This window comes from Phycodurus eques, chromosome 9, assembly GCF_024500275.1.
Source record: "Phycodurus eques isolate BA_2022a chromosome 9, UOR_Pequ_1.1, whole genome shotgun sequence".
Classification (NCBI taxonomy): domain Eukaryota; kingdom Metazoa; phylum Chordata; class Actinopteri; order Syngnathiformes; family Syngnathidae; genus Phycodurus; species Phycodurus eques.
In genome coordinates, this window is record NC_084533.1 from 13,962,080 (window position 1) to 13,986,746 (window position 24,667).

The window sequence follows — 24,667 nt, forward strand, 5'->3', positions numbered from 1 at the left end:
TGCCAGCAAATAAGTTATTCACTTATAGTTAATTTAATCATGTCTGTTCCAATACTTTTGCTAACTTGAAAAGTGGGTGGCTTCAAACAAAAGTCCTGAGTTGTTTACGACTTCTAGATGTAAACACCATGAAATGAAAGCTGGAATTCTGAACCTTTGTCTCATATTCATCTTTTGATCTGAAACCCAAATGTCTTCAGTGTACAACAAAAACAAATGAATCGACCTTGCTGTTTCAATACTTTGGGAGGGCACTGTATGTACTGTATGTAATACGGGCAGTAACAGGGTAACCGCCGTTTGGTGGGTTTATGTGCAAATCCTCAGTCGACGAGAGACATACAGTACATGCTCATACACTGAAGAAACACAAAATATCGATTTTAATATGAACCCAGGGCAAAAATAAACTCCATCATGGAAATCTCTTTTGGCAATTTCAACTGCTAGATCTCGACAAAGGGTTTCAAAAATATATTAATTGCAATAAGAGTCAAGTTAGCCTCTCCAGAGCGTGAAGAATACTACAGTGAAACAGGCCTGTCTGGCCGCTGGTCTCCTGAGTAACCAGGAGACGGCCGTCAGGTCGAGGTCTGTGGACCAGGACCAGCTCTCCTTGAAGCAGACTGAGCTCAGAGTCTGTCTGGGCTAGATGTGTTGAAGTCACTCTGTGTCTGAGGGGAGGAAAAAAACAAAACAAAAAAAGCAAAACAAAACAGTGAACCTTTCTGTGCAGAAGTCATTAAACAATGAAACCTTTGTGAATGGTTGTTCCAATTCCCAAACTACCTGGTGGGGCTGAACTGAGCTGACAAAGCTGATAGCGACGGCTGCAATGACATTGGTTTTTGTGAGTTTGAGTTTAGATCCGAGAGAACAGTTTCCATGCCTTTCCTGACAGTTGGATCTTTTCCGTCTTTGAGAAGGATTCCAGGTCCGTCTCTTCCCAAGGTGAGTGATGGTGCCCATACTTCTAGTGGGAGAGGTGCTGGGCCAAAGTTGGACGGAACTTGGCTTCCTGAAGACCAGGAGGAGGTCCGACGCCGTGGAGGTGGGGGGTCTTCATCTGTGAGGAAGCGCACCGACTTGGCAGGCTAGAGACAACCAGGACAAGAAAGGAAACAATTCATATTGGCAATGTAACCAAAATCAAAGAAGAAGAAAAAAACTAAACTGTAAGTGTTACACTATGCTGTCAGTGAAAAACATTTTTACACAGTTTGTTCAAGACTGCATTTATCTGACTTTTTGCTCGGTTGCTGTTCACACAGAGATCATTTTATTTTCAGAGGTGGTTTTAGAGTTGTAACACAGCTGAGACGACAGCTGTACACATTTTAATACTGATAAAAATTATATACTATTTGCTTTGACACAGACAAATTGAAATAAGTAGATCAGGATAAAATTGTGTCCAGTCACTACATGAGAAACCACTCTAGTGGATGTGACAGGATGAGTGACTACAATATAACTTCATTTGAACACTACTTTACCTTGTCTGCAGTGCTCTTGTGTGAATCAGGTCTGACAAGAATTGAGTGAGGACCACTGGACAGATGCCTCTCATGGTGATAACCCCCTGCCTCATGTGAGGAGGTGAAGTCCCTGTCTTTCGACAGTAGGGCAGCAGAGAGCGCTGTCGGCTCACTCATCCAGCCTGCTGGTCTTCCAGAGTTTGCTAGAATTCCGCCGTTTTTCTTCCTCTGCAGGGCAGGCGAGTAGCCGGATGCCTGAACTTGTGCAAAGTGCTCCGAGTTGGAGGTTACATTCAAATTGGATGAATGGTTGAAAGGGTTGGATGCTGATAAACCTATTCAAAAGGATAATTTAGGAGACATTATTACACAATAATGGTGAAAATTAGGAGATGCACTGGTTGTTCATTCACCTCTGTGTGGGTTAAATAGTCGCCTCACTGTCTCCCAACCTGGTGAGCTCCCGTAGAAGGATGATTTTCCAGCACCTGTGGATGACATTGCGTGCTGCGCTCCATTTGGCACATGTGAGACCTGTCCTGCTGAGTACAGTGCTCCATCAGTATTTACCCTATCAGGAGCAAGGACCACAGCAGGATTCCGAGCAGCTGTGTGCTTTTTTGCTACTGCTGGATTGTGCTGTGATGATGCGCTTGCCGCTTTGGTCTCCAGGAGTCTGGCTGACGTTCTGCAGTGAGACACAGAAGGATAAAGTTATCCACACTTTAAACTGAGTGTTCTACAGAATCTTTTATATAACTCTCCAAGTGTGATACATTTTGCATTTTTAATGATTAAACATATTCCTGCCCACACAAATGCACTGCATCTTGACACATAGTGCCGTTAGGGATTGTGACCTTTCACCTGAGCACAGGAGTGATGTAGTTGCTGGGCAGGATGCCCACTTTGCCCGTTCGGAGAGACAACCCACGCAGCCATCCTTCTTTGAACTTTCCGTACACTCCCACCATCTCCCCTTTCCTCAGCTCAAGCTCCTCTGGGCGTTGTGGCTTATAGGAGTACAGCACAGCACACCTAAGGGGTGAGGTAGCCCATGTTATTATTCCAACATAATGGAAGCTAGTGTGTGTATTCTAAATGTCCTTAACTTGTTCAGTTCTGAGCATCAAATCATTAACTGGGAGACTTATTTGTCTTTTTATAGCCTTTTCTCAACACTTGTTTCAAAAGAATAAGGTGAAGAACCGAAGAAATTGAGTATAATGGAAGATACATTATTCAAAGATTATGACCATTGTCACCACTGTTATGGTCAAGGTTAAGTCTCGTTTTTTGTTTTGGCAGTGGCTAAATCTTTGTCATTGTTTTATGTGTTAATAGTAAGAGTGGTTAACTTTTATACTTGCATAATTGTTAAAAAGCCGAAATGAGTTTCCTCCGCAGGGTGTCCGGGCTCTCCCTTAGAGATAGGGTGAGAAGCTCGGTCATCCAGGAGGATCTCAGAGTCGAGCCGTTGCTCCTTCACATCGAGAGGCGCCAGATGAGGTGGCTGGGGCATCTGATTCAGATGCCTCCCAGACGCCTCCCTGGTGAGGTGTTCCGGGCACGTCCCACCGGGAGGAGACCCCCGGGACGACCCAGGACACGCTGGAGAGACTACATCCTTTGGCTAGCCTGGGAACGCCTCAGGATCCCCCCGAAAGAGATGGATGAAGTGACTGGGGAAAGGGAAGTCTGTGGGCGTCCCTGCTAAACTACTGCCCCCGCGACCCGACCTCGGATAAGTGATAGAAGATGTATGGATAATTGTTAAATGTTTATGAACAATTGACTGGGCAGCCATGCACCAATGGTGAAGATCATCGCCTGCCAACGTTGGGGATCTAGGTTCAAGACCCCGACTGGACCATCCACCAACATCCCCCGGACTCATGGCTGTGGTGTCCTTGAGCAAGACACTGATACCCCGAAATGCTCCCTGGGCGCTTTAGCTGCCCCCTGCTCCAGTGTGTTCCACTATCGTGTATGTGTTCACTGTGATGGGTTAAATGCAGAGATCAAATTTCGTGTGCATGCATGCATGTTCATGACAATAAAAGATAATTCTTCTTCTTCTTCTCCAGTTAAATGTTTTATAATGATGAGAGTTTTTGTTCATGGACTCACACACTGATTGAGAGCTGCTGCGTATTGGAGTTTTTGCTGTCTGCAGAAGAGGAAGAAATTTGGGGGTTTGACAGAGCCATCGAGATGTTGGGTGGAGCCTTGTTGGCCATCTTGTCACTCTGTAACAAAATGGAGGAAAAACGATCAACATGAATTTAAGGAGGATGGTTGAACTTTTGAACCACAGCACACTCAGAACAAAATAGTCATGGTGGTGTTGGGGAATTCCAAGAGTTCACTTGAGGATCTTTTCCATAGCATATCAAAACACACTCACCGGCCACAACATTACGTACAGCTGCCCAATCTAATGACACCCAATGCAAAAGTGGAAACAAAAATTGCTTCTTGACACCATCAGATGTATTTCATTTAACTTTTACTATCGTGGTCCATTAAAGCATCATACTGAAAGTAATTTCTAATATTTTGCTTTTCTTCTGAAGCTATACAAGTAAATGGGGGGAAAACAACAATGCACCTCTCTGTATTGTGTAGTTTTACACCCCACGCATATTACAACCAAAAAAACCAACCTCCCTCAAGAGCAAGCATTATCATCTTTGAAAATGCCAAATTTCTGATACAGTTCTTATACCGCACCTCATTCGATTGCGCATGTATACCTTAAATTGTGGCCGGAAAGTGTACGATCAAGCCATTGATTCATTTAATTTGGGCTACTCCAAGTGCTCTTTATAAAACTGAGAAATATTCCCTGTCATGGCTTCAGTCCAAGCTTCATGCTATTTCAAGCACACCTAGTGCTTAAAGAATTAATAGTGCCCAGTGAAGCAAGAGGTTCCCTTTATAGCAGGTGCCTGGGATCCTGAGGCTCTGTGACCATTAGGCTGCATTGCATATACTGTACAGTTACATTCCACGCTCGCACGAAACAAAGAAAGCTATAATTAACTTGATTCAAGACATCACTATTACCTAAAAGTCCTTTGTGAAAAGCAGAGCTGAGAGGCATACATGCAAAAAGGAGATAAAAGGCATCGAGTATGTCCTGAAGACATTTGAGCTTTCACATGATGGATGTAAATCTCAGGCATATGTTTAAAGTACATGATTTAGAAATGCTATTTTTACTAGTAAGACAGTTACATGTGAACGAACACCTGATATAATGACGGTAATTAATCATTTCTCACAGCATTAACTCCTTGCAAGAAATAACAGCAAGAGAAAAAGCACAACACTGCATTCTTTATGTATTCAATTATTTAAGTCTTTTCACTCCTCTGTGTCCATCTTCTATTCTTGGTCTGTGTTTTTTTTTTTTTTCCAGATACAAAGAGGGCATCTTACTCAAGCAGCAGTCACGCAATTGCCGCGTGCAATGACCCAGCAGTGTCATATAATTTACAAGGAGAGAGAAACTATGGGCTGAGTATGAGACTTCTAAATCAGGGGAGGCTTTTTCCAATCACAGGCTATTTCAGCCTGTATAAAGTCTTTTGAGGTTCATAATAAATGTATTTAAAAAACGATGCAACAATCAAACATATTTAATATATATTATGAGCGTTTGTGGTTTTTTTAAAGGTTTTGGGGCTTTCATATGTTCTCACGGGCTGTATTTGGTCCATGGCCCATAGGTCCCCACTAATTGAATAATTCAACCAGCTATCAATTAAAAGGCATTCTGGAACTAGGAAAACCAGTCAGTACAAAACTCAATTGAAACCACCCATAATATTTTCAGGAGTGGAAGGTAAACTGAAATAATCTGGTTGCACAAGTGTGCACACACACTCTTTAAACTGGGGAAGTGGCTGTGTTCAGAATTAATCAGTCACATTTAAACATGTTACATGGGAATCAGCACGCTCCTGTGACTATGCAAATACCAATACCAATACCACGGCTGGTAATGAATCTGTTCACAATTCTCTCCACCTTGTCTAAGGCCCCAGTTCCAGCTGAAGAAAAACAGCCCAATGCATGATTTTGCAACCACCATGCTTCACTGTAGTTATGGTGTTCTTTTGGTGATGAGCAGTGTTGTTTGCGCCACACATACCTTTTGGAGTAATGGCCAAAACGTTGCACCTCGGTTTCATCAGACCATAACACATTTTCCCACATGCATTTTGGAGGTTTCACGTGGTGTTTTTTAAAAAAAATTTTTTTTTTGTCTTTGTATTGTATTATATTTGGATTTTGTTGTTCTTTGGAGGACAAGCTTCCACGCTACCCCATAGCCCAGACATACGAATAAGACGGGAGATTGTTGTCACACGTACAAACCTTACATCAGAGCTGTGATGTAAATAAAAACAGAATACAATGATTTACAAATCCTTTTCAACCTATAGATAATTGAATACACTAAAAAGAGAAGATATTTAAATTTTAAAATCTTTTCTGATTTTGAATTTGATGCCCGTGTTGTGGCATCAACACGTTCCAAAAAAAGCTTGGACACGGGCAACTAAAGGCTGGGAAAGTTGAGGAATGCTCAAAAAAAAAAAACCTGTTTGGAGCATTCCACAGGTGAAAAGGTCAACTGGAAACAGGTGAGTGTCATGATTAGGTATAAAAGGAGCATTCCTAAAAGGCTCAGTTGTTCAAAAGCAAGGATTGAGTGAGGTTCACCACTTTCTAAACAATTTTGTGAGCAAACAGTCCAACAGGTAAGCCGTGGCCCAATGATCATCGCCTGCCACCATGGGGGACCTAGGTTCAAGACCCCGACTTGACCATCCGCCAACATCCTTCTTCTTCAACATACACTTGCAAGGAATTTAGGGATTCCTGATCTGTCTCCCATTGAAAATGTGTACGCCAACGGAGACCCCAGACTGTTGACCAACTGAAGGTGTACATAAAGCGAGAACAGGAAATAATTAGTCCTACACAACATCCCAACTTCATTGGAATTCGGGTTTTTACTAAACAGCCAGTACTTGCTAGAAATACCTGCAGGTCCTTCAAAGCTGCTGTCAGCCTCTTGGCAGCTTCTATGTCCAATCTTCGTTTTGTGATCCATTCATTCATTCATTTGCCATACAGCTTAACCTCACTTGGGTCGCCGGGGTGCTAAAGCGTTTCCCAGCTAACTCTGATCGAGAGCCAGGATACATCTTGAACTGGTCGCCAGCCAATCGCAGGGCACATATAAACAAACAACCATTCGCACTCACATTCACACCAACGGGCAATTTAGAGTCTTCAATCAACCTACCACTAAGGCTTTGAAATCATGAAAAATAAGGCCCTTCCTCGAGCTGCAGGACTGTGTGGATGTCTTTACCTTTGAACGAGATGTCTCCCCAGTTATAAAAGGATGTCCATGATTGAGCAACCACAATCTCAGTTGTTTATTTTTACCTTCTCTCTCAAGAATTTTTTTATTTTTTCCCCCCAATTGAGTTGTACAGGTTATAGGTCACTTAATGGTGGAAAAACTTGAAATGATCTTGTTCTATTTTTTTTTATATAACAAAAAACTTTGCATTTGAACAGGGGTGTGTAAGCATTTTAGATCTACAAAATATTTTCACACGGGAAATTTGCTTCATCCTCAGTTAGCTGAAACTTGATTTAAGAGAGCATCATGTTTCAGGACAGACTTCTTTAAAGAAAGTAGGGCTTGTCTTCTATTACTAGCCCACTGATGTGTGAGTGGATGTTACCTGCTTAGTGAAGAGGAAGGAGTTTTACAGCAGTGGGGGGAGAGAGCGAGATGGGGGTCTGTTATATAACAAATTTCACCAGTGACTCATCATCATCAGCATGAGAGATAAGCAGACACACTGAGGGACTCTCTGAGCCTCCTACACGCTGAATCTACAGTATCTTTTATTTTTCCTCATCTTCCTACTTACTTGCCTTTACATAGTTCACAAATCTTGTTTTCATTCTTTCTTCCCAAGCTGAAACCCCTATTTTTTTAAATACCATTCTTCTCTCTCTTATTTTTGATCTCACTTTCAGACCTTCATGAGGTATGTTTTTTTTTTTTTTTTTCGCGCTGACATTTATAATTGCAGGGCAGAGCAGTGAAACTTCAACTAAATCAAAGGAAATCATTATCTCAGGAAGCAGGGCACTTGGCGGAAAGTTATGCTCTAAAAACCTTGCAGAGGCTTTTATGTTGCTACTGCATAACCTTACTGTGACTCTGTGCAGTTTCCTCATTAAGTGGTGTCCCACGCCCACAAAAAAATTCAAAACGGATAGTCAGCACATAAGTAACATTCACATGTGTCCTTTTAAGTTTGTATGCTGAGTCGATCAGAGCATAACATATCCAGTGTACATTTGACCTTCCCTTGCCCATTCCAAAATGTCCTTGTCTCGTTTGGGATACAATCCAAATTGTTAGCCAGAGGTCCACATCACCCATCCATCATTCTGTCACGTGAACCTGTTTTGACTATCTATCCCTGTCATTAGCCCTGAGAAATGAAATTATGCATTCACTGTCCACTATAGGAGGTACATAATTGCAATGCGATGCAACAGCTGCATCAAAGAAATGATGCCTTTATAAAGACAGCAATGCTCTTATGATTTGACAGTATGTTCTCTTAGTGTGGGTGTATGTTTCTAATACTTTGCCCTTATGATTTAGCCGAACGACACAAATAGAAATGGCAGAATCAGCTATCAGTGTGATGAAAAGCAGTTCTACACCACTGCAAACTACAAAAACAGTTGAAGACAAAAATATATATTTTAAGCCACTTTTTAAGCAGGTATGTTTTTCTTCCAACCTTGATATACTTTTACAATATGAACATTTGAACTGATTTCACATGAATTTGTTTCATTAATTCCCCCTTCATGTCTTGAATTTCTGATTCTAGTTGAGTGGTTTTGATGGAAACGTTTGGTTTCAATGGACTTAATACAGTTTTTCTCTAGTGCATGTGAGCACAGCATCACTCAAAAGTGATCTTTCAAAAAGGCAGCTCATTTGATGCAGCTCTTGTATTGAAATCAGGTGTGCCTAATGTTGTGGCCGTTGAGTGCATGTATTTACAGGAAATCCAAAGAGTGGGAAACTGATGGGATGTTAACATTTTATAGACCTTTTATTTTTTTTAATGCATTTTTCTCAAGGGCCTTATAATGTTTTGGTTTGTAGAATTACAACTTTCCTGTGATGATTTGGCTGTGTTTTTGTTGGAAGAGGAAAAAGACTCTCGTCCACCTCTGAGAAGAATCTCTGGCTCAGGTCCCTGGACTCTTAATTACAAACATTTGAAAAGTTTCAGTCCAACCCAGCAGTTTTCATTCTTAGCCCTTTTCACATGTGTTTTGTCTTAATAGGAGACAATCATGCAGAGGCTAACATCAGGGTAGCTCCACTCTGTTTTCATTCCTTGAGCCTTACGGCAGTGGTCCCCTCCCTGAGCCCCTGAGCACAAACAGATTTTTTCAAATGAAAACATCTATCAGTTAAGAGTAGCCACCACTTTTTTTAGCCACGTTTTGATTCATGTCAAGCACACCTAACTGAAAGAAAATTGAAGACCAAATAACAATGAGATACTAAGACAAAATCAAGGCATGCGACTCACCAGTAACAGGTGTCTGTGCGGGCCGTCAGAGTGGCGCCGAACTCGCTGAGAGTAATCGCGCGAGGGATGCGCGTGTCCACGGGCAGGGGGTCGCACGGAGGAGCGGTGTGACTGTCGCTGGAGGTCAAAGCCGTTGATGTTTGCCTCCACAGCAGGCGTGCGGGAAAAGTTGCTGCTGCTGGGACTCGGCTGTTTGCACGGGTTGGAGGGGGCCACAGGGCTGGCAAGAGGAGTTTTTGCAGGAACTTGTGTGACTCTCTGGTTTGTGGTCGTATTGGATGCCTCTGGGCCCTTGTCTTTGCTCCTGCTCCCCGTCCGATTCTGAAATTCTGCTGAGTCACTCCTCCGTCGACTCTTTCCCTCCAATAGTTTGGTTGCCACCGAGTTTAGCTGGGAAAGATAGATGCAGAAAAGAAAAGTGATGTCCGCTACCTACAGCCCGTATTTAAACAAGGAAAGCCTCTCAAAGTCTACCTGTCACTAGCACCTGACAGGCTGAGTGCTGAGCAGTGAAGCAGCTGTCTAAACATAGTTGCTCATCACTCCACTCACCCACTCCAACTTGTTGGACAGGCAGGCGGGAAGATAAGTAGCAGCCAGTAAGCCTGGAAGGATCGACTGGCGCTGAGAGAATAGCAGGAGGCAAGGTGAAATATAGAGCGTCACAGACAGGCACGGCTGGGTTAATGCTTTCACTCACCACAGTGATGTGCTGTTATGCCATCCGAGCAGAGAAAGCATTACTGTGTCTTCACGCCTGGCTGCACAGCACAAGGAGAGGGAAGAGGAGGATGAAAGAGTCCAGAGGTAGAAAAGATGGGAAGACTGCTGAGGCGGAGCTTGAGGAGAAAGATACAGAGTAGTAAGACAGGGAGAGGAATAAAAAGGGGTGGGAAAATAAGTGAGGAAAGATGTGAGATAACAAAAAAGAGGCAAGTGAGGGAACTCAGATGCCAACATGCTGAGGTAACCCCACCGCATGAACAAGCAATGTGTCCCAGTGTGGAGCAGGTTTATTCCCGGAGTCAGGAAGCTCAAACGAAAACAAATGACAGTCAGTCAGCTAAGCCAGCTCTGCGAACCTAACTAAAGAGCATCTGCACACACAGCAGGGCTTCAAAATGAGCTCTCTATCCTCAACATTTTGCAGCCACTGAGTGGCACTTGGGGATGAATCCAAAGCTTTGCATGGAAAAAAGAGAGGAAACTGGAACTGCCCTGGAATTCATTGCATCTACAGATGGCATGTACCATGAGGAGAGAACTCACCTCTGTAAACTGTAGAGGGCAAATTCCTATCCTGTCGCCCAGTTTGGCTTCAATCCAGTGTTCATCCACCCGTCTGATAACAGTGAGAATGTCGCCCTGCAGAACACGAACACACGTGAGGAAACTTAAATGGAGGCAAAAGTTACAAAGAGGCGAGATGCGACACTGTTGGAAATTAAATGACAGCTCAGTGTTTTATCCTATGATTAGAGCCTGGGCACTCATGAGGAATTAACTCTCTGTGTCTCTTTGAAGGCCAGGGCCTGTTCTGCGAACAACCTCGCCTGTATAAAAAAAACATCTCCATTAAAAAATAAATAAATAAATAAATAAAAAATAAGGAAAGCGAGGCAAGCAGCAAGTGCTTTAATGGAAAGCATACAGCAATGGAGCCCTTACATAACTCGCTCAGAAATCCTTCAGACCGCAATGAATGCTGCGAAACAGTGAAAAGAGCAAAATGAAAAAAATAACCATGGCTATTATGTTTTACCACCAGAAGCAACTTCCTGTGCTCGGCATGATGTAAGAAGCCAAAGGAGAGACCAAAAATCTGGAGAGAGACCACAGTGTTTTTCTGACTTACCTGTCAGAAAAAGGACATTGCGTCAAGTCAAAGGAATCTAAAAGTATATTATCTTCTTTTGGAAGACAAAATCCCGAGTAGCTAGAACCAAGGTACCACGGTTCAACCCCCATGATAACATTTGTACAGTGGTACCTTGAAATTGAGGAGGTTATCAACGGCCCGAAAGAAAAAAAACAGCTGTTTCAAGAGGGCAGTTACGAGGGTGAAAAGTGTCCTGTAAATCCTGATTCCTGGGACATTTTGAGCACACACAATTTATTAAGGGAACCATTTTAAATTGTGAAAAATATTGCATAATTTAATTCAACTCAGTTCAGAGGGTAGGGTGGGATGAGACCATTTAAAGATTTAAAAACAAATAAATATATCTTAAAATTGACTCCAAAATGCACAGGAAGGCGATGAAAGGAGGCTAGAACTGGAGTTGCGTGCGCCCTCCTACGTGCTCCAGTTAGGAGGAGAGTAGCAGCATTTTGACCCAACAGTAATGTAGCCGAGATGTAACGAAGACATGAATTCCTGTTGTTCTTTTGTTTGAACATGTTTTTTTTGCAGTGGTTATTTTTATATGTATGGTAGTTAAGAATGCACAAATGGTAACTAAGAACTTGCCATTTTCTATAGCACTTGTTCTCATTAGGATGGTGGGTGAGCTGAAGCCTTTCCCAGCTGACTTTGAGGGCAAGAGGTTACATATACCCTGGCCTGGTCACCAGCCAATTGGCAGCCTACACAACCTTAACTGTTTTATAACGCTGACAGTTTATTCCTGGAATGGTGAAATTTCGTCCAGCCATCTATTTTCTATTTTGCTGGTCCTCATTAGGTTCGCGGTCTATCCCAGCTGCGGGTCAATTGTACAGTATATAAACTGTTCACAACTAGGTTAGGCTATAATTTAAAATAAAAACTTAATTTGTTTTTCGTTGTTTGGATGAGCATGGCGATTGAAAAACATGTATAATCAACATTTAAATACATGCAAGTTCCGAAAAGATTATTAAAAAAATAGGTCTAAATACCTGTACAGGGAGGAATACACTTCAGTGTTCAAAAGTTCATTAATCCTCACTTTGCCAGAATACTTGGGGCCTGATTTACTAAAGGTTTCCATGTGCAAAAATGGGCGTGAACCTGAATGCTCATACACATAGACGTGGAAGTTGATCTACTGACTGGGCGCAACCAGGATTGCGTCTGCCAAAAACGCTAAATTTCCAATGGGATTTCCAATTTCTATTTGGGATCTTAGTAAATCAGGCCCTTTGTGTTTATTATTGATGTTAGAACACTGACACTGCATCTTCACAAGCATTTCCCAAGACTTGAGATCCTCTGTACGTGTTTCGGTAGGACTGTGAGACACATACCGTACCTTATGGAAGCTAAGACAAGCATCGCTGGTCTCCACGTTCATCTCATTGGGACTAAAGTCACACAGTGTGCGGCAAAGAGCCAGCGACTGCTGGTGGGGCAGTGATTGAGGCGTCTGGGGGGCAGCATGCAGCATGCTGGCAGAAACAGATGTGCCACTATTGTCACTAATGTGTCTGTGGAGCCAGTCATCGCTCGGTGTCGCTCTGTGTTTCGGCACAATGCTGTTAACAGGGGAGAGAATAAGCTCTCCTTCTGAATCATCTTGGCTATGGATTGAAGTTCTTGAAGAAACCTGAGGAACAGAAGAACATCACCCACAGACTTATTTGAGCTAACATGGATTACATAGTGCTGTTAACATCTTTGTTTCTAGTATGCTACAGTATGTCTCGTCATTAAGTCCACCTCCAGAAGGTTAACAATGCTTTTTTCATGTCTTTTTCACATGACATTGTGACTTTGTACTGTATATACACCTTTTGAATGCAATGAAAATGAGGATGATTATTTAGATGAACTGGCTTTTATCAATTCCTTTATTCAAAGTAATACTTCCTCTTATTTTTATTATTGCGGATATAAATGCAGATATGTCGGACAAAAATTCATTATTTTCCAGGCATCTGGCTCTGTTTTGTCACAATAATAAGCTGGTATTGTCAAGCAAAGAGCTATCTCCAGATAGCTATACATACTGTATATAAGCGAGGCCTAGTAAATGACATCATGGCTGGACCACTGTATAAGCACAGCTCATGCACATGCTTCTCTTGCATCTATGAACATTCTGTATGGTGCTACCATTTGATCATGTACCAGTGTTGCTATGACAATAAATGTTGAGAATATACCTAATTTATCGAGTCATAGAAATAGTATCAACACAGGAACATTGGACTGGTCAACCCTTTGTGAGGAAGACCGTTTAGCTTACTATACTAAGAGAGATAGGTTGTGACGTGAAATCATTCTACCAAGAGATACTATGGTGCGTAACCAGACGGAGTGTGAAAATTTATGTTTTAAGAAATCTGCCAAATGTATGATGACACTGTAAAACCTTTGCATAAAAGCAGTATGTGCTTTCACAAATGCAAAAATAAGACACAATCTCAAGCCTTGATGGGATAAATATGTGGCAGGATATCACGCTGCGGCTTATGAAGCCACTAGGACTTGGGCCATAGCAGGTCGGCCAAAACCTGGGTGTTTCCTTATCCATGACGATAAATTCAACCTGTCCACATATCATCAGGTGGCTGATAATGGATTTGTCTTACAGCGCTGATATCACTACATCTGTACAATGGAGAGCTTGGGCATTAAATGTGTGCATCAATCTATTCAGAGCAGTTTTCATACATTAAAATGAAACACTAAGCACTTTATAGAGATAAAAACAGAATTAAAAACAGCAATACAACCCACCCCTCCCATCCCCACATATAAACGCATAACACACCCAAACGAACTCACAAACCCGCACACACCACCTATTGATTAATAGTGTAGAGAAATGGCAAGGAAATGGATTCAGGTGAGGAAAGACAACCTGTGGGAGCCATCCTCAGAGAGAGGTGCCACAGCCCACAGCCACAGTGGATGCTACCAAAGAGACCAACATGACCCAGGTAGACCGGGATGGACTCTCCACGTTCTGCAGAGCCCTCGAGTCACCGGGCCCGTGGAAACTGCAGGATGACATCCCCGCAGTTATGGAGACTCTCATGAGAAGACATTGAAGTTCAACTTAAAAAGTTAAAAAGACTAAAAGACAATAGGAGAGTATTAAAAAAAATAATAATAAAAAAACTGAAGGACACAAAAAATACAAAATAGGATAAAATAATAAATTGATAAATACGTAATAAATAAATAAGAAATCAGTTAAAAGATAAGGCAAACACGCCCTGTGGTCTATGTCGCCACACAAGCAGCTGATATCTGCAGTAATCGTAGATGAGTGATGGTCTTTTTGGGAGGACCAGAGAGCGGACAGACTCTGGCTAGGCTCTTAAGATGGTGAAAACCTATCTTAGTTACATTTTTGATGTGTGGAGTAAAATTAAGCTCAGAGTCGAGAACGAAGCCCAGGTTCTTTACACACTGTGATGAAAATATTCTAGTTTCGTTAACAGTTTCTCTCTCTTGCCTTCAGGAACAATAACTAAAACCTCTTCTTTGTCCTGGTTGAGCTGTCGGAAAGTCATTGCAATCCATGACTTAATATCTCAAATACAATTAAGATAATGCAAGATACAAGTATAATATTCATTTTATTTTAACTATGGCTCTATGGCTAAGAAACTTAAGCAACAATGCCACTGACTTTTGGAGAGAAGTGAAGGGAAAGACCAATTATAGGTGACAACATAGCAGGAGAGACCGATTATCTGTGACAACATGGCAACAGCCTTTATTTATTTATTTTTTAAATAAATCCAATGGCCGTTAAGAAATCTACCGTATTTAAAACTTATTTACATTTTCAGTTAACTTAAGACGTTGGGAACTCCCTGCACTTTTTGTTTTTGTTTGTTGAAATGATAAGTGAAAGAAACATTTCAGTTACAGTGAAATTTTGGAAAACTATTAACTGTAGAAAACTAAGTTTTCATTTAACCTTATAAGACATTCTGCTAAGCCTGAGCGATCCCTGCACTTTTTATTAGAATTTTAAAACAAATGTCTATTGTCTAAGATTCTAAAAAAAAAACTTTAACATGTTTAACAAGTTTGAAAATCTATTCACTAAATATATGCTAAAAGGCCTTTAAACAAAGTATACAATCTTGTATTATTCAAAATTTTGACACCAATAAATAATAAATAAAAGGGGAAAACCTTTTACTTCAAAAATGAATATCGTTTCCAAATATTGGTTATTGGCTTCTTTGACTGCTAATAATCGGTATCGCCCTGAAAAATCATATTGGTCTATCGCTAGTTCTTAATAATTTTCATCATCACAATGCCTCCAAGATGTTTGAAAGGAGTTCTGATGAATGACGTGACACAGATTTTGCTTTTAAAGGCTTTCTGTAGGTGCATGGTGACATCGTGTGACACAGGTAGACTTTGATGTGTACACCGAGCGGGCGCCTTGGTCGTATCCTTTTAATCGATAACACCCTGATAAATTTTCATCATATCGATTGAACATAATTTTGGGGTGCTAGCTGTTGTGTTCATGTGATGTTAGAATGATAGCAATAAGGTACAATACCAACTTGAACAAAGCTATAATTTTTTTTTTTTTTTACCTGAAAATGTTATTTTGGAGGTTGGGGGGACGGGGGGGATTCCACCCCACAGTGAAGATATATAAAATATGACAAAATACTGCCACTTAAAATCACCTTGTTGTTAGTAAAATATGGTCTGGTTCTTGTATGATGCTTCATAGTAAATATTTATTTTCTTATACTTGATACAGCCTTGCTGTGGCTGCATATTTTTACCTTCTTGTTTTTATATTATGCATCTCGTTTTTCTATGCCTGGACCCTGAGTCTGTAATAATAAAGCAACTTATACTGTATTCCAGTTCACGGGAACCCCTGTTCATTTCTCACAGCGCTAAAAAAGGTAACTGTAAGGTTACTTTTAAAAACACGGTAGTTACATGCACAAATAAAACAAATGTCATGAAGATGCATGAATAATAGGGATGAGGCTATTTGGCTCAGGTCCAAGGGTTGTCGTCCAGCAAGAGCAAAGTTGCGAAGTGTAAAATTGTAAAAAAAAAAAAGTAATGTGAAAGAGCAAATAATTTGAATGTAGAACACACTTCTCAATTTACAGTGTTAAGTGATAAAACTAGAAAACAGATGCTAATGGAAGCTTAAGTCAGAAAAATACAGTGGAACCTCTAAAGTCGAACACAATAGGTTCTGTGATTCTGGTTGTCATTGACATTCATATTTAAAAAAAAAAAAAAAAAAATCCAACATGCAATTGTGTTGTCAATTATTACTAAATAAATTATCAAGCTTACTTAGACAGAATTATTCTCTTTGAAGGTTTTAAGTCCACATTGAGAGGAGCCAAATGAGGTGGCTGGGGCATTTGATTTGGATGCCTCCTGGACGCCTCCCTGGTGAGGTGTTCCGGGCACCTCCCACTGCAAGGAAACCCTGGGGACGACCCAGGACACGGTGGAGAGACTACGTCTCACCGGTAGAGCTGGATGAAATGGCTGGGGAGAGGGAAGTCTGGGCGTCCCTGCTAAAGCTACTGCCTCCACGACCTGACCTCGGCTAAGCAGTAGAAAATGGATGGATGGATGGAAGGGTTTGAAGAAGATCACTTTAGAAGTGGTAGATTTGTAGATTGAACAAATACATAATGCACTGCAAATTCTGAGGTAGGCAGGGCCAAATCTTGGAGCATCCATCGTCATACTGTTTACAAGCCTAATTCATAGCACAACTGTCAAAGTTGTATTCACTCACCATACAAATATTAATGCTCACAGCCCACTTTATGAGATAATATTCTGTTTATCTTAAGCTTAATGAGAGAGGCAAATATTAGAAATGTTATCTTTGCAAAGGCAGAATTTTACATCAGTGAAATAAATCATCCACAGCCTACTTTCACAAAATAATACTGTAGACACATTATTTCCTTTTAATGCAGCATCTGAAGACAACTTAATAGGAGATCAGCTGAATAAAGATACAAAGACACCTGCTTCCTTTTTTCTCTCAGGCAGAGCGGGCTTGTCATGACCAGGTTGATGTTATTTTAATCAACTACACTAAAATTACATTCTGTGAAGCCTGGTCCGATGGAGAGGATAAGTAGAATAGGTTGTATCACCCTGTTCTGAACTGCAGCTTGTCTCCAGCGTCTAAATAGCAATACGATCACAAACTCCCCCCTCCTGAACTCAGGCGAGCTTTTTGAACTTTCACTGAACCGAGGTTGAGGATTTAGAAGCAGACTTATGAACACTGAATGGTTTAAATGATGTACAATTGGAAGGGCCTCTCTCTGCATTTCTTATATCCTCAATTGAGACAAATTGATAAGCATGATGAGTGACTCAAACAATACGGAGCTCTTTGTTAATCTAATGATGGGTTTCAGTTCAAGTTTGATTCAAAACTTGTTTAAATACATTTTCTCTTTTAAAAAAAACAGACTACTACTAGGCTTGTACAATTTCTAATTCAACCAACGTTATATGAAAAACCAAACAAAACAGAATTTGGAGTTCCAACGGCCAACAAGGACGACATCAGCATACCTCACAAGACCTCATATCAGCGAACCTCATTGGCGTATTATTTGCCGTGTTTTTTGCTACATTTTTTTTCCAAAAGGAAATGAAGAGGAAAGAGAATATAAACCACAAGTTACCTGAAGAGGACTAACAGTTAAAGTAGCCAGACTCACTGTAGCACTTGCTATGACAGTTAAGTGTTATATTATAGTTTTTGTAATGAACCGTGTTTAACTTTTAAAAGCCAAGCGAGGCTGGAGAGGAGACACTGGCGGGAATGTGCATGAGATTTAGCCCACTGGTTGTCATTATAACAAAAGCCGGACTCACCAATGGTCCAGCAGTACGTATCACAGGATAAGTGCTTGTGCATTGCATTAGACAGATCCTTCCCTAAAACGAGCCAGTTTCACCATCGCAAGAAATATGATGTAAAAATGTGTCTATCATTTGTGGTCCTTGGGAAATTTTGATGGAAAAATTACATGTTATTAAGACACCTGTGAAATGATATAAACTGTGGAAAAAAAAACCTAAAAACAAAACAGTAGGCTTTTGTTTGCTAGAGGGCTTCTCTTAACAGTTGTGCAGTATAACGCTGGCTTTTAATTCAGGGGAGAAAACTTCAAGCTAAGGAAACTGCCAATGACATGTCTGACCACCAAATGAGCACCGAAAGTACCGCTGCACCATCAGTGACTACAGCAGGACATTTCTGTGTCCAAAGTGCATGTTCACACGGCCCTATTAATATACAACGTAACTTGATGCTTTGGCGAGGGCCATGACAATTGCTTTCAATACAAAGGCACGTGGCCAGCGAGTCTCTGGTCTTAAACTTTGCATTCGGGTTAAAAGCTGGCAACATTGCCCTTCTGTTGTTATGCCGGACACAGGGAGATTCCCAGATTGCCTTCAACACCCTTGTCCCGTATTAATACCTTATCCACAGGACAGCAAACTGGGGGAAAAAAGCAGTAAAAAAGGCGACTCAGAATGCCAGTGCCAAAGAAGCTAATGTGAGGAGGGATGCTTGTGAGAATGTCCCGACGAGTTATGACAGACCACTAAATAAGGTAATGAAAGGGCACTTTAGCCATGACAGAAATGCTGTTCTCCCTATTGTAAGCCAGTCAACTATTATCATCAGCATCAACATTTTGAAGCTGATAGTCAAACGTAAAATGACTATGTATTGTTGCTTTAATTGTTGAAGCTCTATTTGACAAAATTACTGTAGCTTCTTCTGAAGACAGCCAGTGTCAGAGGTCAGGGAAAGGTTCTCATTGTACCAACTCATTTAAAGAAACCTTATCCCCTGAGACTTAAGAAGCCCTTGATTCACAATTTGCCTGGGGAAATAATTTGATAGTTGAGATCGTGTTTGGGCTGTGACATGTCAGGTAATCTTACTCAACTCCTGTGTCTTTCGTGTGCATAAACCCACTTAGCGGTGAGCAAGATCAGACTTTGACATTGTGGAAGAATACCCACAGTGACACAAAATTCATTTACAATTTGGGATCATACAGAATAGTCCTCCCGAATGGACATTTGGCAAAGGAGCACTATGATAAAACATACTATTGTGTGTATTGAGTGACTGGAATTTGGGTTGTATAGAATGACAATAGATGCCAAATATTGCAGCACACAAGTATAAAGAACTATGTTGACCATAATGGGGTGCGCGAGAAACAATAGCAAGTCAGGTGACTCTTACCAGGTCCGACAATTTGAATAGTGTCAGCATTCTTGACAACAAACCTAATCTTTGTTGGCTCATCTCAGTTCTTAAAAATATATTTTACTAGTAATGCACCGAATTTTGGGCCCAAAAGTGCATTTTCAGTTTCGGACCAAAACTGTTGTTACCGAAATAAAACGGCTGAAATAGTGTGGTGTTATGGTTATGGTGTTATGAGACAAGCAAAAATTGCAGCCAGCGCGTGGCCATGTACACATTACTGTAAAGAAAAAAACTAAATTAAGTCACCAAAAAAAAACAACAACAAAAAAAAACCGACACATCCACATTCGATATTCGCCCAACCTCCCTGCTGTCCGCTGTTTGTATTGGGAAATGCTTGTTGCACACTATTTTGCATCACCCCAGCTACTTACAAGTTACAGTTAACGCAGCAAAATACGATGCCGAGGAGCGGAGGGGAACGTTTGCTTCGCATCGTGCGTAAATGCAGCATAAGTCAGTAATCATCACCTCCATGGCAGCGAACATGCTACACTTCTGACAAGTATCGTTATCATGAAGTGAGGGTGAGGAGTAATTAACAGGAGAAAGACAAAGAAGCCATGCTAATTGCAAAGCTATCGTGACAGGGAGTCACAAAAACACCAAAATATGTCATTGGGTGTTAAAGTACATTTGTCACAAATGTTTGGCTGGAACGTTTAAAACGCCTGCCAAATTTGAATGAAGAAAAACAAATAAAAAATCGATCCATCAAACCATTTTCTGTACTGCTTTTCCTCACTGGGGTCGTGCTGGAGCTTATCCCAGCCAACTGCAGGCGAGAAATGGGGTAGACCCTGAACTGGTTGCCAGCCAATTGCAGGGCACACATAAACAACCAACCATTCGCACTCACATTCACACCTACGGGCAATTTAGAGTCTTCAATCAACCTACCACTAAGGCTTTGAAATCATGAAAAATAAGACTCGTCCTCGAAGTGCAGGACCGTGTGGACGTCTCCGCTGAAAGTGCTGGAAAAGAGCCATAGTCAACTACTGACTGAATAACGTGTCGCTGCGGTTATGGTTAATAAACAGTTAACTTTCCCGTGGTGTGTGTGTCTGTGTGTGCGTGCGTGTGTGCGTGTGTAGTGTGTGTGCGTGCGTGCGTGTGTGAATGTGTATGTGAGGACCCACACACAACAAGTCAGAGTGAGGTGCTGAGATTTTAAACGGCGTCACCGCGGTCAAGTGAGCTTTTTCCCTCCTTAACTCGTTAGCTTGCGGGCTAGCGTATGTAAAAAAAAAAAACAGTTAACTCATTGTTTCCTTTCCCTGTGTCTGTGTTGTGTGGATCTACGGACGGCACACGGAGCAATGCTGTGAAGTGTTGGACGGAGCCAACGCCGGTGCGTAGACCCGCAAAATAACTATCGTGTCCATTTTATTTATCGAACGATAAGTCGATATAGTAATTATCGTGACAGGCCTAGCCACCGGTGTTACACGCCTACAGAATCACTGTGAAGTTGAGGTACATCCGAATTACCTCATTTTATATTTCATGTCATTAGACGGACATTTCCCAGTTTTCCCAAATGCAGCACTGGTAGAGAGAGACACACACACACACTCACACACACACTCACGTCTTTGTGGCCTTGATGCTCTTTGTGACCCTCCCTGACAGTCTGACTGCTCCTGGCAAAGGGCACAGCGTAGTGCGAGTTCCGGCTAGGCCCCGCTGACCCCTGTAAACCATCCAGTAGCCGCACCAGCAGGATGTTCGCAGGTAGCTCACCTACTGTCCGAGCCCTGGCGGGGGTTCTACACTCTGGGCAGATCAACTGTGAGTGCGCCGCTTCCAGCCTCAGCAAGCAGGCCTTACAGAACATGTGCTGGCAGGGCAGCACCTTGGCTGATGCATCCAGCTGCTCCGAACACAGAGGGCACTCCAGCAAGGCCATTAGGGAGAGCGCCTCCATTTGTGTGTGAGGACTGGAGCTTCTTGATCACTTAATCCACCATACTGAAAGACAGGGGGAGAGAGATATTAGCAGAGGTGGTGACTCGAGACGAACTTAGGTCGACAATTTTAGGACTTGGGACTTGCTTGGCTAAAACTTTTGAAAGACCCTACTTGACTTGGACTTGGTATTCATGACAGGTTTTGCCCGTTTACATTTTAAAATCTGTATTTTGAAGGTAGTGTTCCATTTGTTTTGGTTTAGAAAGGGGAAAAAATGTATGCTGCGCGAACCTGGCAACCCAGCAGTGTGATATATATGATGTTGAATGCAGAGGCCACCACATGAAGCATCATGGAGGAAACTACAAATATATTTGAATTTGAGGATTTTTTATTTTTTTTTAAATAAAAATAGAGGGGGAGGGGAGGCAACATGTAAGGTTTGTAACTCAATGACAACAGACACAATAAGATATCTAACTTCATCCATCAACTACGTCATCTTCCTATATACACTATAAATAGCTGATTCATGTTGGTTATCCTTTTAATTGAGAAGACATGCCGGTAGTAATAGACACTACAGAGACAGGTTTGGGACCTACATGATTTTTAATGTGCGAGTACAGTGAATTTGCTAGTGCAGTTAAAGAAAGTAAGCCTACTGATACTAAGTGCAAAGCCGCAAATGTGCAAATATATGTTGTTAATGAGAAGAGAAAGCTTGCATGACTTGCTTAACCCAAGTAATGACTTGACTTGCTCGATTTTTGCCACAGTATTAGGACGTTGTGCCGCAACATGCTGGGCAGCACTGATGGCTACAGGAAGAGATGCAGATTAATAGAGGAAGAAAGTGCAAGAAGATGCAGAAGATTCCCAACTAAACTCCAACAATAGTAATTGTTCGCACAGAGCAGAGAGAATGTATGCCAGTGAGTAATGTTGTATACTTTGTTTGTTTGTGTTGCTGCTCCCTGTGTGTTAAAGTAGCAGTTGTTTGAAGGTTTATAATTATCATAACATACTAATTTCCATGAGCCTGTCTATGATGTTATATGTTGGCATTAAGTTAGCAGACCTTCAATAGATTTTGTGTTTTTTTTGTTTTATTAGCATGAAGCAAGCACTTAACCTCTTATTTGGAGCGCTGTGCGAGTGATTCTTCTTTTAGTTTCTTTAAAGTGGTTATACGGTAGTCTCCAATTCCTTGACAACGAGCGGGAACAGGTGCTTTGGAATCATTGCGTTTTATTCAATTTAAATGCTTAAACAGTGTGCTTTACTTGAAACCGTTTTTTGCTTCTTCTTACTATTGCACATTTACATTAGTATTGAAGGACAAAATATACTGCTGCCTTATATTTGTTTTGTTTTTTCTTTTTTCATTTTATAACAACCAATCTCGTGTTGAATTCATTCATTCATTCATTTTCTGAGCCGCTTCTCCTCACTAGGGTCGCGGGCGTGCTGGAGCCAATCCCAGCTGTCATCAGGCAGGAGGCGGGGTAGACCCTGAACTGGTTGCCAGCCAATCGCAGGGCACATAGGAACAAACAACCATTCGCACTCACAGTCATGCCTACGCAATTTAGAGTCTCCAATTCATGCATGTTTTTGGCATGTGGGAGAACACCGGAGTGCCCGGAGAAAACCCACGCAGGCACGGGGAGAACATGCAAACTCCACACAGGCGGGGCCGGGGATTGAACCCAGGTCCTCAGAACTGTGAGGCTGACGCTTTAACCAGTCGGCCACCGTGCCGCTCGTGTTGAATTGTTCAAGAAAAAAAGTATGGTATGTGACTTACTTTTAACATCTTATATCCAGGGGTGGCAGTAAGTCACATACAGGACAGTTAACCCTTGTTTATTGCGGGTAATACATTCCAGATCCATCCGCGATATAGATAGTTTTATAGATCAACGCATTGTTTTGTTCTGGTGCCAACCACATACTGATCACGTGATCGAAAACAATCTACAGAGACACTTTTTTTTTTTTTTTTTTTTTTACATATATTTTTAAACACACACGCTTTAAATACACTTAATAAAGTATTCCGTAGCGCCTGTTTTCACTCTCTTGCTGTCAATGTATGAGGGAGGAAGTATAACATCACTTTGGGGAAAGAAAAAGACTCACTCCCACAGCTCTCCAAATAAGAGACAAAGTGCTTGCTTCAAGCCATTTGTCAATACCAGTTGAAGATGCCCGTAAAACTGACACACACAATAAAGCAAAATTAAACATTGTTCATGCATTCATTTTACATTCTCCAACTAAGACTTGCACATACGCGACTTAGTCCCACCTTTGCTGACATTAGTGTCAAACAAAACAGCTAATCGCGTTAAAGACAGTGAAGGTTTTGTTCCTGTCACGAAACCCAGTTCATAAGACCCCTGGGTTGCAGCTGTTACGTTTAAAAAATAAAAAAAAATAAAAAATAAGGCGTTTTTTGGTTTATTTTTAACTTGTTACATGCATGGTCACATCATGGGGTATAAACGGTACCCGCTGACACACGACATGTCAGCTCACCTGACCAGTGAAAGTGGCTACACGTACACGAGCTGCGGATTTTCGATTGAACAGCGCAGACTGACAACATTCACAACTTACACGCTCGTCCCCCAGGCTGCCAAACCAACTCCCAACTGTATGGGCAAGTTTTTCTCCTCCGCCGCCGCCGCCATGACGTCCTCCCGTTCGGCGCGGCTAATGGCGTCCACGATGCACCTGAGCAGCGTGGAAGCAAACGTTTACAAGCAACGGGTAGCCTAACAAGCTCATTCTTAGCACCGCGCGCGCTCAACAGGAACTGTATCGAATTTCACTACCGTCGACATTAACCCTTAATGGAGTAACCATTTGTCAGTGCAGACTAAACAGGGTAATTACGAGGCAGCGCGGACTAAATGACACAACGCTTTAATTATTCAGGTAACGTTTACTTACTGATGTCACTCAATGTAATCCAGTTTCCGCATTCTCCGACTTGAGAGGCTCCAGGCGTCTTCTACAATGAATTTGACGTATAGTACTTTTTTTTAATTCATCGTAAATTTCCCGAGGAGAATTTCTCTCATCAACTTTATTCCCTTAAACACACCGGTGGATGTAAAGGACATATCACCGGTTTACAGCCTTGTCATATGTAATGGTCTCCCTCTGGTGGTGCGTTTAATGACCATGCAGCGTCTTTGTGTCAACCTGCAGTAGTCTATCCGTTGTGTATACAGCAGTCACTTTATTAATACAGTGGTTCTCAACTGTTATCCCCCTCGAACCGCAACGTTGCGTCGCGACCCTTATAGAAGTTAAGAACAATAAAGAAAATATATTGTTCAAATAACTTTTCAAAAGATACAGGCATATCATATCGTAAAAC

General features: G+C 41.6%; 1 protein-coding gene across 1 annotated transcript; it reads right to left on the reverse strand.

Annotated features, from left to right (window-relative positions):
• Positions 1–230: 230 nt before the first annotated feature.
• sh3rf2 (SH3 domain containing ring finger 2) lies at positions 231–24,210 on the reverse strand. The gene is made up of 11 exons (XM_061686195.1): positions 23,899–24,210; positions 20,954–21,333; positions 12,379–12,672; positions 10,415–10,510; positions 9,146–9,535; positions 3,609–3,727; positions 2,346–2,516; positions 1,892–2,166; positions 1,497–1,813; positions 790–1,094; positions 231–674 (listed from the first exon to the last, which is right to left on the reverse strand). The coding sequence occupies exons 2-11, from the start codon at positions 21,287–21,289 to the stop codon at positions 494–496; spliced, it is 2,484 nt and encodes an 827-aa protein (XP_061542179.1). The 5' UTR covers positions 21,290–21,333; positions 23,899–24,210; the 3' UTR covers positions 231–493.
• Between the last annotated feature and the right edge of the window lie 457 nt (positions 24,211–24,667).